Here is a 15,660-nt window from a genome sequence, read left to right on the forward strand (position 1 = left end):
GCAAAGGACTTGAACAGATACATTTCTCCAAAGAAGGTATCCAAGTGGCCAAAGAGCACATTTTAAAAAGATACTCATATTCAATGTGATGAAAAGCAAGGACCTACAACCAAGACTACTCTATCCAGCAAAGCCATCATTTAGGATGGAAGGGCAGATAAAGTGCTTCCCAGACAAGGTAAAGCTAAAAGAGTTCATCATCACCAAGCCATTATTATATGAAATGTTAAAGGGACTTACTTAAGAAAAAGAAGTTTAAAACTATGAACACTAAAATGACAACAAACTCACAGCGATCAACAACTGAATCTAAAAAATAAAAACAAAATCCAACTAAGCAAACCAGAATAGGAACAGAATCATAGGTATGGGGATCATTTGGAGGGTTATCAGCTGGGAGGGGGAAGGGGGAGAAATGGGGAAATGGTGCAGGGATTAAGAAGCATAATCGGTTGGTACAAAAGAGACAGGGGGAAGTTAAGAATAATATAGGAGAGGGTAAAGCCAAAGAACTTATATGCACAACCCATGGACATAAACTAAGGGGGGTGAGAATGCTGGAGGGAAAGGGGGTACTGGGCAGAGGGGAGCAAAGGGGAAAAAAAATTGGAACTACTGTAACAACATAATCAATAAAATACTATATACTTAAAGATACTCAACATCACTAATCATTAGGGGAATGCAAATTAAAACCACGAGATACCACCTCATATATTAAAATGGCTACTATCAAAAAACAAAACAAAATAAAAGTGTTGCCAAGGATATGGAGAAATTGGAACCTGTGTACACTGTTGGCAGGAATGTAAAATGCTGTAGCCTTTATGGAAAACAGTATGGCAGTTCCTCATAAAAAATTAAACGTAGAAGAAAGGCTCTTCCTTTCTGTCTGGCCACAGCCATCAAGTAAGCCAAGATGAGCACTTACAAGCACATCCAGGAGGTATGGAGGAAGAAGCAATCTGATGTAAATGCCCTTCTCACGGTGTGCTGCTGGCAGTACACCAGCTCTGTGCTCCACAGGACCCGCCACCCCCACTTGGCCCGATAAAGCATACAGGTGGGGATACAAGGCCAAAAAAGTTTATATCATATATTGTTTTCATATGTGCTGTGGTGGCCGCAAATGCCCTATTCCTAGGGTGTAACCCACAGCAAACCTGTCCCTCATGGCGTTAACCAGCTACAGTTTGCTGGAAGCCTCATCTGTTGCCGACGAGTGAGCTGAACACCACTGTGGGGCTCTGAGAGTCCTGAATCCTTACTGGGTTGGTGAAGATCCCAAGTACACATTCTTTGAGATTATCCTCATTGATCCATTCCCTATGACTGTCAGAAGGATTCCTGACACCCAGTGGATCACCAAACCAGACCACAAGCACAGGGAGATAGATAGATGCCAGGACTGACGCCTGTGGGGCACAAGAGCCATGGCCTTGGAAAGGCTACAGGTTCCACCACACTACTGGTGGTTCTCACTGTGCAGCTTGGGGAAGGTGTAATACTTTCCAGCTTGACCATTATTGCTAATATAGGTAGAGTTTGTAAAATTATTACCTAATAAACAATTTAGAACAGTCAAAAAAATTAAACAGAATTATCATGTGATCCCACAATTCCACTTCTGGGTATATCCCAAAAGAATTGAAAGCAGGTTTCTGGAAGAGATACTTGTATACCCATATTTATAACAGCATTTAAAAAAAATATTTATTTATTTATTTTTAGAGCGAGGGAAGTGAGGGAGAAAAAAGAGAGTGAAACATAGATGTGAGAGAGAAACATCGATCAGTTGTCTCTCATATGCGCCCCGACCAGGGACCAAACCTGCAACCCAACCTGCAACCCAGGCATGTACCTTGACCAGGAATCAAACTGGCAGCCTTTTGGTTTGCAGGATGAGACTCAACCAACTGAGCTACACCAGTCAGGGCTGCCATTCTTTAAAAAATTTTTACTTATTAATTTTTGGAGGGAGAGAGGAAGAGAGGGTGGGAGGGAGAGAGAAAGGGAGGGAAGCAGACAGACGGACAGACAATTTGTTGTTTCACTTATTTATGCATTCATTGGTTGATTCTTATATGTGTCCTGATCAGGGATTGAACCTGCAATTTTGGAATATGGGGACAATGCTCTAATCAACTCACCTACCTGGCCAGGGCCTTAGATATATTTTTCATTTCTAGAATTTTGATTTGGAATTTTTCCAGTATCTCCACTTAAAATTCATCCACTTTTTTGAACTTATGTGACATAACTTTTAAGGTTTTGTATACTAATAAAATTAATGAATTATTTTATTTAATCTGATATAGTTCAAAGCAGCTATATTAATATTATTCCTAGCAATATGATTACTGAAGAGTTTATTATTTTTAGTTTCTTTTTTATTAGAATATATTTCATTAGGGATATACAATCAAATCACTATGTTTTAAAGTCAAGTGAAATAATTCCCCTGTCTGTACTTAAGTCAGTATTTTGATACTTGGTTAGATTCATTTGTTTCATATTACTTAATTTTTAGAGATATTTTTCTACCTTGATTTAATTCTTTGTTTTGTAATACAATTACATGTTTGTATAGTAAAATACATTCAAAATTTGGTTAGACTATGTATGCTCCAAAAGGCACAGTCATACCTCAGTACTCACAGCTTCAGAACTAGTCAAATCCAGTGCTTGTCTCATTTAGATGAGAAAAAAAAGTTTCAGCACTTGACGCTTGCTTGGGGCTTGTCGTACTTGCTAGAACTTGTATGAGTCATGACTCCACACCGCAAGAGAAAATAAAATGCTTCATCGTTCAGCACTGGTCACGATTTACAGAACGAATTAATGACGAGGACCGAGGTACCACTGTAATAATTTTTTTAGGTCTTGATTTGTATGCTTTCAGTGTTTGTTTTTGAAATTGTGGTAAAATATAATAACATAAAATTTAAAACTTTAACCCTATTTAAGTGTACCATTTAGTATCATTAAGTACACTTGCATCATTTTGCAGCAATCACCACTATTTATCTCCAGAACTTTTTCATCATTACAAACTGAATTTGTTAAGCAATAACTTCTCATTATATCCTTACCCCTAGTCCCTGGTAACCACTATTCTTTCTGTCTATGAATTTAACTATTCTAGGTACCTCATATAAATAGAATCAGGCAGCACTGGTTCTTCTGTGTTTGGCTTATTTCACCTAGCTTAATGTTTTCAAAGTTTATCCATGTTGTAGCATGTGTCAGAATTTTATTTATTTATTTATTTATTTATTTATTTAGAGAAGTTGGGGGGGGGCATGGATGTGAGAAACATCATTTGGGGGACCAAACTTGCAACTAGGCATGTGCCATGACCTTTTGCTTTGCAGGATGACACCAACCGAGTCATACCAGTCAGGGCAGATTTTTTTTAAAGCCTGAATAATATTCCATTGTATGTATATACCACTCCATTGTATGTATATACCACATTTTGTTTATTCATTCACCCACTAATAGACATAGAGTTGCTTTTACTTTTTGGCTATTGTGAATAATGCTGCTAGGAGCAAGGATATACAAATATCTGTCCAACTCTGTTTTCAATTTGTTTTGGTATATACCCAAGAAATAGAGTCACTGGATCATATGGTAATTCTGTATTTAACATTTTTAAATAGCTGGCATACTGTTTTCCCTTGTTTAAAACAATATTTTGTATGGTTCAGTCTATTGCACTCACTATGGTTTTCAGTGCTCACATTGTACCATCAATGAGAGCCCCTTCAACCTGACTCCTGTTATACTTCAGTTTTTTATATCTTCCTTGCTCTCTGGAATGAGAAAATATTTGAGGCTGAAATTCCTGCTTCAGGCTTTGAATCAGTCTTTTCTCTAAAACATTCCAGTTCCTTTTAGTGGAAAATGGTATTTATCTAAATGCTAGGGATACTCATTGCTACAGTGGTTCTAGGCCTTGTCTGTGGACAAAGCTATAAAATGTGTTTTTTAAAAATTAGGATCCTAGAGCTTTTTTCCCTTTCATTTTATACTTGTATCTGTTCTATCCTACTTTACTCATTCAACCAGTAATCATTGTATACCTACCATATCCCTTATACTTTGCTAGTTTCTGGAAATGTACATTAAAAACTTACATTTGATCTAGTTTCCATTGCTTTTTATATGAATGACTTAAGTTTTTGTTCATCAGACCTATTTGCATTGGCTTCTAGTTAAGGCTACTCAGCAGTATTGGATTGGCTTTTAGTTGATCTCAGCTTATTATTTTGTATTACAATCAAACGGGATATTCTGAGAAATGCTTTGTTAGACAATTGTGTAGATGTGCGTGAACACTACAAAATGTACTTACACAAACCTAGATGGTACAGTCTACTACACAGCTAAGCTATATTGCTTGCAGACTACAAGCCATGGTACTGTACAAAACATGAGATTAAATCAATCCTAATAGAAAATTAGTCAATCAAGAAATGAAGTAAAAACATGTGTGAAGCTGCTGCAACACTACATACTGTTTTACAACAAACTTTCTTTTTTAAGCAGGAAATGTGTACTCTAAAATAATGTTTAAAAAGTATGGTAAATACACAAACCAGTAACATGGTCACTTATTATCAAGTATTATATACTGTGCTATACTTTTACACAATTGCCAGCATCACTACAAACATATAATGTGGTGCACCAGGACTTCACAATGGCTACATCACTGGGCGATGGGAATTTCTCAGCTTTATTATGCTGTGGCAACACTGTCTCACATGCAGTCTGTCACTCACTGAAATGTTATGTGGCCCATGACTATTTCCATTGTTACATTAAACTCAGATTCCAGTAACTACAATACTATTCACCCTTTAGTTGGCAGTGTCAAAGGTAAATAGGCTATTAATAAAAATTTTTTAAAAATGCATCACCACTGGATATTTTATCAGAACAAGGAAACATGAAAGCATGACAATTTGTTATCCTTGGGTCCTTAGCCTTTTGGTCAGTTGGACTAGCAGGTGCACTCTATTGTTGAAAAAGCTATTTGTCCCAAACTTTCTCTTACTGTGTTAGTGCTGATGCCTGCAATTCCACTACTAATTTTGTTTTGAAGTAACTGGCACATATTAAAGGAAGAATATCTTTGGAGAGTTAAAATTCAGATATATAACTAACACATTAGTGAGTAAATTTACCAGGATTTTCCGTTGTCACATTCAGCTGAAAATAAGTTTAGAAAAAAGAAAAGAACTAGATCTAGCATAGGGGACAACTGCTTGGAGAGATTTGTTTTGAGAAGCCCGGGCAGAGAAGAATGACAGCAGACACATGTCAAGATGAGGGGTATGAAAATAAGCTTGTAAGACCTGCTGATGCATTCGGAATACTCAGCAGCCAGTTGGATCATTGGCTGTGTATTAGCAAATGTCAATTATAAAAAGTACTAGGCATTTTTATAACTATTATAATAGTCAAAACTAAAGAATAGCATGGATGGTATCTAATTATATATAGATATACATTTTATAATTTATAAATAAGTTTTATAATATACTAAGATAATTTAAAATAGTCACCTCTGTCCTGGCTTATGTAGCTTGGTGGATTGAGTGCCAGCCTGAAAACCAAAGGGTAGCCAGTTCAATTCCCAGTCAGGGCACATTACTGGGTTCCTGGCCAGGTTCCAGTTAAGGGGATGTGGGAGGCAACCACACATCGATATTTCTCTCCCTCTCTTTCTCCCTCCTTCCCCCTCTCTCAATAAATTAAAACAAAATGAAACAAACCAAAGTCACGTCACTTCATAATACATGTATATACCACAGTCAACAGTTATTCTTTCTACTCAATGTACCAAGTACATAAAACTTTTCAGATACCCAAATAAGAAATACAAACAAGTCTGAACTCATTTAAGACAGGGAATACTTTATTCAAACCCTTCAGAGAAGTGGACTAGCTGGGTCTGTAACAAAGCTTCATGTTTTAAAGCATAGGCCAGTAATTGTATGAGTATACACTGCTACATACAAGTTAACTGATCAGACCACAACTTTTCATGTTTGAAACAGAATAAGCTTCCCTGTAAAAGCAGCACCGTTGACGTTTTAACTTTAGTATTCCTCTCCTTCTTCCTCACCCTCTCCTTCAACAGAATCCACACCAACCTCCTCATAATCCTTCTCTAGGGCAGCCATGTCCTCACGGGCCTCAGAAAACTCTCCTTCCTCCATGCCCTCACCCACGTACCAGTGGACAAAAGCACGCTTGGCGTACATCAGGTCAAACTTGTGATCCAGGCGAGCCCAGGCCTCAGCAATAGCTGTGGTGTTGCTCAGCATGCACACAGCTCGCTGTACTTTGGCCAGGTCTCCACCAGGCACCACAGTGGGAGGCTGGTAATTAATGCCAACTTTGAAGCCAGTGGGGCACCAGTCCACAAACTGGATGGTACGCTTGGTCTTGATGGTGGCAATGGCAGCATTGACATCTTTGGGAACCACATCACCACGGTACAACAGGCAGCAAGCCATGTATTTACCGTGGCGAGGGTCACATTTCACCATCTGGTTTGCTGGCTCAAAGCATGCATTGGTGATCTCTGCTACAGAAAGCTGTTCATGGTAGGCTTTCTCAGCAGAGATGACAGGAGCATATGTGGCAAGAGGGAAGTGGATGCGGGGATAGGGCACCAGGTTGGTCTGGAATTCGGTCAGATCGACATTCAGGGCTCCATCAAACCTGAGGGAAGCAGTGATGGAGGACACAATTTGACCTATCAACCTATTCAGGTTAGTGTAGGTTGGGCGCTCAATATCGAGGTTTCTACGACAGATGTCATAGATGGCCTCATTGTCAACCATGAAGGCACAATCAGAGTGCTCCAGGGTGGTGTGGGTGGTGAGGATGGAGTTGTAGGGTTCAACTACAGCTGTAGAAACCTGGGGGGCTGGGTAAATGGAGAACTCCAGCTTGGACTTCTTGCCATAATCGACAGAGAGACGCTCCATCAGCAGGGAGGTGAACCCAGAACCAGTTCCCCCACCAAAGCTGTGGAAAACCAAGAAGCCCTGAAGACCTGTGCACTGGTCAGCCTGTAGGGAAAGAATAGAGGAAACAGTTACTGCTTTTTGTGATAACTGATCAATATATTTTCACTTTTTATACAATTCTAAGGATATAGATCTTATTTTGACAAAAAACAACAACCAACCAAAAAAAAAAAAAAACAAAAACAAAAAAAACCCGCTTTAAAAAATGTAGGCCTTTCTGGAATAGTTCAGCATTTTTTAATTAAAAATATCTTCATTAAAATGAAATGATTCCAAATAATTCATGTTTTGAAAATTTTAACAAACTATAAAGGAATTAATTTATCTCACTCTTTATTACATTTCAATTTTGTGCCTGGAAAAAAAAAACTTATGTTAAATGTCTTCTTTAAGTTCATTTATTTACTTTATTCTTGAGAACAAACATACCAGTTTCCGAATTCGGTCCAGGACGAGGTCAATGATCTCCTTGCCAATGGTGTAGTGTCCACGGGCATAGTTATTGGCAGCATCTTCCTTGCCTGTGATCAGCTGCTCAGGGTGGAAGAGCTGGCGGTAGGTACCAGTGCGAACTTCATCTGGAAAAGGGAAACAAAGTGGCCACCCATCACTAACAACCCACATAAGCCTGCTCAACAGATGCCCCTAGGACACACCTCCTGTCCCAGCCCCCTGGGATCTCACTCTGGTTACTGAGATCAACTCACCAATGACTGTGGGTTCCAGGTCTACAAACACTGCCCTGGGCACGTGCTTGCCAGCACCTGTCTCACTGAAGAAGGTGTTGAAGGAGTCATCTCCCCCCCCAATGGTCTTGTCACTTGGCATCTGGCCATCAGGCTGGATGCCATGTTCTAGGCAGTAGAGCTCCCAGCAGGCGTTGCCAATCTGGACACCAGCCTGGCCAACGTGGATGGAGATACATTCACGCTGTGGGAAGAAAACAAAAATTGTAAAATTAGATTGTGTTAGCATTTTGAATTTTCAGTAAGTATCTAAAAATAATTTTAGTAATATACATATTCTTCAAATTTATCTGAGGTCATATCCCTAACATGATAGAAATGATTAAGGAAAAGCACCTGCTGCAAATGTTGCAGATGGGTGTGGCCTGAATAATAATGTCGAACTGTTTAGCACATGGTCCAAAGCCCATTGTCACAGGCATACTTGAATAGGTTTTTCATATTTAAAAAATATTGAAAGCACAGATTTTATAAAATAAAGTTAAATTCAATCATTAATTAATTGGAAACCTTTCCCTTTAAGTAGTTTCTTCTAAATATGATTTGGTATTTCAACATGGACATCTGTACTGCAGCTGAGGCTAGAGGCCACACCCTTTTGCAGTCTATCTGCAGAATCCATCTGTACTTAGGGGGTTGGAAGCTCAGCAAGGGCTGACTCCTGCACTGCTGCATTTGCTGTGCCTGGTGCTAGCCTGTACTGTCTGCTACATTATTTAACAGAGCAAGCTCTATTTCCAGAAACTGCCTACATGATCTCATTGTGCCATTCTGCCAGTTTTCCTCTTCTGAGCCAGGCTGGGACCATATGCCTAAATTGAAATGAACTAATAAAGATGCATGAGAACAAAAGACAGCTGGACACAGTATAATTCTTCTTTGCAGCAATTGCATTACTTTTTTAAAAAAGTTTCTCCAGAATCTTCTCCACTGTAAAAAACTGGGAAAATTATGAGTGTCTTTAAAACAAGTTCCTAAATTAGAAACATATCACATGAGAAGCTACCAAAGAATAAAAACCCAGTGAAAGGATAATGAAATATTTATTTAAAACAACAAAATAGTACCTGTTTTCATTCTGAGGTTTTCCTACCTACCACAGAATGTTCATACTCATTACATTCAATGGATATTTTCGCCTGTATGGGCTCAATGGCTTCAGCTTCCATTGTCTATCATTGTCTCTTCACTGACATATGGGGGCGGGGGTGTTGGGAAGGGCGTTTCCCTGGGTCCTGAACATTGGGAGTATCCTGGCTCACACTGTGGTCTTTCTCCCTCACTGAATATGTAGTGAAGACCGACAGACACACTCAAGCGAGTCAGTCATGACGGGATAGCCCCAGACCAGACTTTAAAGGGCTTGTCAAGTGAATTATGATTTTGCTCCTCAGATAAAAATATTTCACCTACGTTATAGCTGTGAATGAAAAATCTTTTAGCCTACAGTTCCGCAATGATTAAAGACTTATTAAAAGTCTTCTGACAGAAGAGGTTCAGCAAAAGCGAACCCCGCCCAGTGGCCCCAAGGCCAGAGAAGCCAGAAACAAACAACTCCGCCCCTGCGCCGCCCTGACGCCGGCTACCGTCGGCCACCACTGGCTCCAACATAAACTAACCACTTTTTCCCTCGTTAATATACGGATATCTTCCTAAAATGCCAGAAGAACCGGCGAGGAAAACTTTTTTTTTTTTTCTAATCCAAGGCTCCGCTTTGTCCAAGTCCTTCTCAACCCCCACTCCTCCCAGCTATCCCCACCGACCCCTGATCTTTTGGAGCGACTCCTCTTCTCCTTGCCTCTAGGGAACCGCGAAGAAGAAAAAAACCTCTCCGGGTCACATGAATACGTTATGCACATACACAAGGGCTACGTAGGAGAAGCCACGACCGTCTTTCCCTGCCCCAGACCTTTTCATCACCAACAGATGGGCTGCTTGCAGCTCGGAAAGGCTCGTATAACAAAAAGCCCTTCCACGCCGCCTTTGTTCTTCCCCACGGTTCTGCCGCGCGCTGGGCGCAGTTCTTGCTGGGCTCCTGCACCCCGCACTGCGGCGGCGGCTGACTCAGGATTTGGGACAGACGAAGCTTAACCTCGCTGATAAAGCGTAAGTCTACCCTTACCGAAGAAGTTGTAAAGGGAAAAGGGTTTCACATGTTCCAAGTAGACCCTAGGAGACTGATCCCACCCAACGGCAGCAACGAGCCGGAGAAAACAGATTCTTACCATGGTTGCTGCTTTGCGGCTGCCTAATGGATGACGGAGAGGAAGAAGAGAGGTTGTTGCTTCTTACAGCGCGACTCTTAAGCGGTCGATGTAAGAGAACCTGCGGCATATGGGCGGATGCAGCTCCCTATATACAACTCAGTCACCATGGGGATGGGCTGGGGCCTTTTCCTGTTGGTCCAGACCCCTCAATCTGCCCAGAGAAGCCAGGACAGGAGAGTTGTGATTGGTGCAAACGACATGGGATGAGGTAATCTCTCCCCCACCCCCTTTTCCCTAGCATCCATAGACTGTTTGCATCCTTCAGACAAAGAGACCGAGAAAAAACAGTCAGCGGAGCATCCATGATGGGGTGGGGCTGGGACGGGGGTGCAACAGGAAAGTAAGAGAACTGGGGTTGGATAATTTTATGTTGCTTAAACCTCAAACAACAGTCAAAACCACCAGTGTTTTTTTCCAACCATCGCAGAATCTGTGTCGAGATGAAATATTTAATGTAAAATTACTCCCAGTTCCTTCATCAAACTCGACCACATTCGGTGAGGATTCAACATTCTCTAATTGCTTTAAAAATAAAGTAGGAAGTGATGGCGGTGATGATTACAATGGCTTGGGTAAATGTGCTTTTTACAAAGGTTTTCAATAATAGAGATCCAAAATGGTTTCTCAGGTTCAAGTGATTTATTTTCAGACCTTCTTTTGCATCCTGACCCCCAAATAGCTAAACAAAATTGAAAGATGGAAAGAATAAACATACTAAAATGGAAACACACCAATATTTCTAACATGCCAATAATTAAGATCTAATGAACATACCATAGTTAGTTTACAAGAAATATTTCTTTATCAGAAGTCTATGCAATATATTTTATGTAGTGTATTGTTCAGTACAATGAATTATCTTTCCTGATAATGACTTGAAAAAATGCAAGGAAAAAGAATTGAGTTCAGAAGGCAGTACTACCTGTGCATGCAGTTATATTTTGCATTGTTCTGTTTTATGGAATGAGAACAATAACTGAGATACCAAATAAAGTAGGAGAGCTGTGAATTGTAAAAAAGAAGATCATTTTGTAATGGTGCCTCCATCCAGAGACAACTGTGTGATGTCAACTCAGTAACTGCATTTCTTTCTCGCTTTCTTTTCTTTTCTTTTTTGCATTTCTTTTTCATGTATATCTTATATGAATTTGGTAAATCTCTGAGAGGCAACTGTGGCAATTGTAGTCAGCCTCACACGGTTGCTATTCAACTAGAGACTGGTGGTTGCTCAATTGCCTCTTGGGACAAAAGGCTTTGCTTTCACCCTCTAGGAAGTGGATTGCAGTAATTTTGTTGTTGTTACTGAGAAAGGCTCCATTATCAACAAGGATAGGCTATGCAAAATAAAAGTCTAGACTGGGTACCTCCTGACACTACTAATGAAATTTCAGATGTAAAGAAGTTAGTATTGACCACTAAGTTGAAATTTTATATTTTCCCTTCGGTTTTCAGCGACTTATTTTTAGGGTCTGCAGCACCATTTACACTGCTCTGTAGAGCCCATTCATTCTTGCTGGGCTAGCAGGCAAAGCAGGGCATGGGAGGGAGGCACTTGAAAAGACAGCTGGTACAGGTTGTGGTGTTACAATGGTGGCCATGGAATTTACTAGCCTGCTCTCCATAGCTCTGTTTTACTTTTTCAAATTTGCTGCAGTAGTCTTCTGTAGGGATGAAAAACCGAACATACAAATTATTTTATCTACTTCTTGCATATTTTCTATAAAAAATAATCTTCAACATCATCTTATCTTTAACAAATGAAAATATGTTTCAGTAAAGAGACAGGAAAATTAAAGGCAGCTTGAATGCACCTTTCTAAACTCAGAAGTACATTTAACAAAAATAAGAATTAAACATCATAGGGAAATATAAGGATTAATTAAGTAGCTCATTGGAAATACTTCTTGCCAATTTTTAAAAATGAAATAAATGAGACACTGTTGGACCATGGTCAATTGTACAGATCTTTTGGGAACAAGAGGCACAGTCTTGAATTTTATTTTCTTTACAATATAAAAGAAATGTGCCCAATAGTCTCAATTCTTTATGCAGTTTACACTGAGGATTAAATTTAAAAAAGAGGAGGGTTCATGTAATTGATCCTTTGTAATTCTATCCCAGAGCCATTCTGTTCCTTATGTAAATGAGGATTTTTTTCTTCCCTTGGGCATAAGAAACAATAATATCTAGGCTAGAAATGACTATTTGAGCACAGATAATCTTAAATATATAAATGGAAAAGCAGGGAAAATAACTAATCTATTATTTTTGTTCCTCATCGGATTTACTAGTATGCAATGGGAGGCAAAAAAAATTTTTTTTGTTTACTTCTTATTTTTACTGCCAATTTTTTAAACTTACATCAACTATTTCACTAATGGATTCATTCTTGTCCACAGTAAGGTTAGTATAAAACATTTTTCCCCTTTATAAGATTGTGGAATTTAAATTATTTGTGTGTCTATACCTCTCCTCCATTAAAATGTGAATCCTAGTCCCTGGCAAAGTGCCTGGTATACACTAGACATATATTGATACATGTTTGTTGAATTAAATGAACAGCTTCTCTCTGTTCATATTTTCATTAACTATTATTATGGTTACTAATTTAAAGGTATTTAATAAAGTATTTTACTTTTTTTATAGAATAAGCACTTACTGAGTGTCTATAGTAAACCCTGGATCATTCTGAATACTGTGGGAATCAGAGGCAATAAATAGCATGGTCTCTTTTCAACAGAATCTTCCAATCAAATTAAAGAATAAAACAAGTAGATGATTTATATATAGACTTGAGAATGGTATGTGTTTGTGTGTGTATGGGGAGGGGCCTTGTAGATTCCATTACATGACCCTGTATATCATAACTTATGTAGGAAACAAGAGTTGTCAACATTTTTTTCTACTTCTTCACCTCCTACTTATCCCTAAATTTATTCCAATCTGGATTCTGCTCCTACCATTCCTTAAAACCAAATTCCCTCCATGTTTGTGGCTAAATCCATGTAACACTTTTTAGTTCTTGATGACCTATGAAAGCTTTGTTACAGTTGACTATTACCTCTTTTTTGAGACACCTTCTTCCCTTGGCCTTGAAAACTACATTTTCTGCATTTCCCGCCTACATTTTTTTCTCAGACTATGCTGCTTTTCCTCCTCTCCTAATTTTTAAATGTTGAAGTTTCTCAAGGTTCAGTCCTAGACCTTTTCCTCATTTTATTCTATGTGATCTCATCCACTCCAGTGGATGAAAAGTGCATTAATTCCCAAGGCTGAAGATCCTTTCTATATGCTAATGATGTCCTGACATCTCTTCTTAGATTCAGATCTTTAGCTGGACATCTCACAGGTATCCCAAATTGAACTAGTTACCTTTACACAAACATGCACTTCCTACAAGGTTTTCTTGCTCAATAAATGAAGCAGCATAAACCTGGTTTCTCACATAAGAAATGAGAATTACTTTTGACATCTGTCCTTTCTTTTCTGACTACCATAGAGCCAGTCACTAAGTCCTGTTAAATCTACCTCTTAAATATCTCTAAAATCTTATCCTTTTCTTTCCATCTCTACTGCCTCAATTCTAGTAAGTACAACATCTCTAGTCTGGACAACCTCAGTGCCTTCCTAGATTTCCTCTACATTCACTCCTACCCCTGCCTAGTTCAGTCTCTACACACAGCCAGTGATCTTATTATAATATATATCACATATCATGTCACATGATATAGATCATGTCACTCCACTGTGTAAATCAGATCAATGGTTGCCTGTTAGTTTTAAAATAAAGATACCAAATCTTTAATATTGCTCCTTCAGTTTTATCATGGAAGTAAATCTAGCCTGGGCTGGTGTGGCTCAGTGGATTGAGCGCCAGCCTGCAAGCTGGGGTTGCCAGTTCCATTCTCAGTCAGGGCACCTACCTGGGTTTTGGGTCAGGTCCCCAGTTAGGGGTGCTCGAGAGACAACCATACATTGATGTTTTTCTTCCTCTCTTTCTCACTCCCTTCCCCTCTCTCTAAAAGTAAATGAATAAAATCTTTAAAAAAAGAAAAAGTAAATTTTATACTTAAAAATCCCCTAGAAGACATATTGATTTTACATTACATTAACGTTCAGATAATTTCCTGAAAGTTGATTTTGACAGGGAAAAGGTAGGCTAAGGGTATAAAAGCTGAATGTTTACTTAATAATTATTTGTTATGCAGTAAAGTTCTGTTTTATGCATTCTCATTTTTATGCAATTTTATAATAAAAGTTTTAACAATATAAACCCGTGAGTTCATAAAGATATCCCCACAAAGCAAAAGAAAAATAAAAAAGGTTTAAAAATAACCATCTGATATCTTTTCATTATTGGAAGTAACTAGTGTACCAACCCTACACAATGGCAATCAAATAAATAAACCATTGAGCATTTTTCCTGCATTTTCTTTCTTTCTTTTTTAAAGTATATTTTATTGATTATGTTGTTACAATAGTTCCAATTTTTCCCCCTTTCCCCCCCTCTGCTCAGTACCCACCTTCCCCCAGCAATCCCACCCCCCTTAGTTCATGTCCATAAGTTCTTTGACTTCACCCTTTCCTATATTATTCTTTTTTAAAATTAATTATTTTTTATAACAATAAAAATAACAATTGCCCCCTCTCAGACTTAAGACCCTTTATAATCTTATAAAGGACAATGGGCAAAGGTCTCATGCTCCTCTAGCTGCTTCAAGCTGGATATGGTCATCGTCCTACCTACCTTTGGGTCCAGAAATCTCTAATAAGAGTGAGGATGTGGAGAGGAGGGTGGCCTTCCCACATGGGGAAGGGTCTTGCAGACTCCAGGTCAGTTGGCTGTCCCCAGACAACAGCGTGCTTGGTTTAACAGGCTGGTATCCTTGTTGTATTCTGGGGGCAACAGATTTGGCAACAGGTTAAAAGGCATCATTCAATCCATAACCACTAGATGACAAAAGGCAGGGATTAATTTTTTCATGCCCCACATTAGGGAAAAAAAAGGTTTCTTTGGAGGAAGGTGTGCAAGGCACATCACACCTGTCCCAAACCCTATACTTAGTTTGGCTGAGGGGAATGTTTTAGGTTTCCCCCCTCTCAGAACTCTGGGCCCTTTCTGTCCAAGCCATTAGGATAGAAAAGAGAAACCAGTTTTAAAGTGAAGCCCACAGACCACTTCATGCTTCACCAACCCAGCCACTTAGTTCAGCCAAACCATTGAGTTTCAGGAGGCAGCGATGCAGACAGGATTAAGTGAGAATACACATGTTAACTTATGAAACATAACCCACAAACCAATCTCTAAATCTGTGAGACTGTCTTATTGGGAAGATATCCAGTTGCAAGGCATTTGACATTCTTCTTGCCTGTAAATTAAGTATATTTGATGATGTCACAGACCTAGTTTAACTTTCAAATGAAAACAAACTTTGAATGAAAATAAACTTTAAAGACAGTTAGCTGTCTTTATAGGCTACCACTGAGCATTGTGATTTTCCTTCAATTGTGATTTTTCTCCTTAAGATTACCCTCCTTGTCATTAAAGGGACTGCATTAAGTCCAGTTTTAATTTATCCTGTTCGTTTGCATAAA

The 15,660-nt window shown here is 39.0% G+C and overlaps 1 protein-coding gene and 1 pseudogene across 1 annotated transcript; one reads left to right on the plus strand and one right to left on the minus strand.

The window, feature by feature from the left end:
• Positions 1–919: 919 nt before the first annotated feature.
• Positions 920–1,538, plus strand: LOC150011702 (large ribosomal subunit protein eL15 pseudogene; annotated as a pseudogene).
• A 4,365-nt stretch (positions 1,539–5,903) lies between these two features.
• On the minus strand, positions 5,904–10,170 carry TUBA1A (tubulin alpha 1a). Its single transcript, XM_090273109.1, has 4 exons — positions 10,024–10,170; positions 7,760–7,982; positions 7,482–7,630; positions 5,904–7,094 (listed from the first exon to the last, which is right to left on the minus strand). Exons 1-4 carry the CDS (start codon positions 10,024–10,026, stop codon positions 6,114–6,116), a joined length of 1,356 nt encoding a protein of 451 aa, XP_090129235.1. The 5' UTR covers positions 10,027–10,170; the 3' UTR covers positions 5,904–6,113.
• Between the last annotated feature and the right edge of the window lie 5,490 nt (positions 10,171–15,660).

The sequence above is a fragment of the Furipterus horrens genome, unplaced genomic scaffold (assembly GCF_987537825.1).
Source record: "Furipterus horrens unplaced genomic scaffold, mFurHor1.1.pri manual_scaffold_4, whole genome shotgun sequence".
In the NCBI taxonomy this organism is placed as follows: Eukaryota; Metazoa; Chordata; class Mammalia; order Chiroptera; family Furipteridae; genus Furipterus; species Furipterus horrens.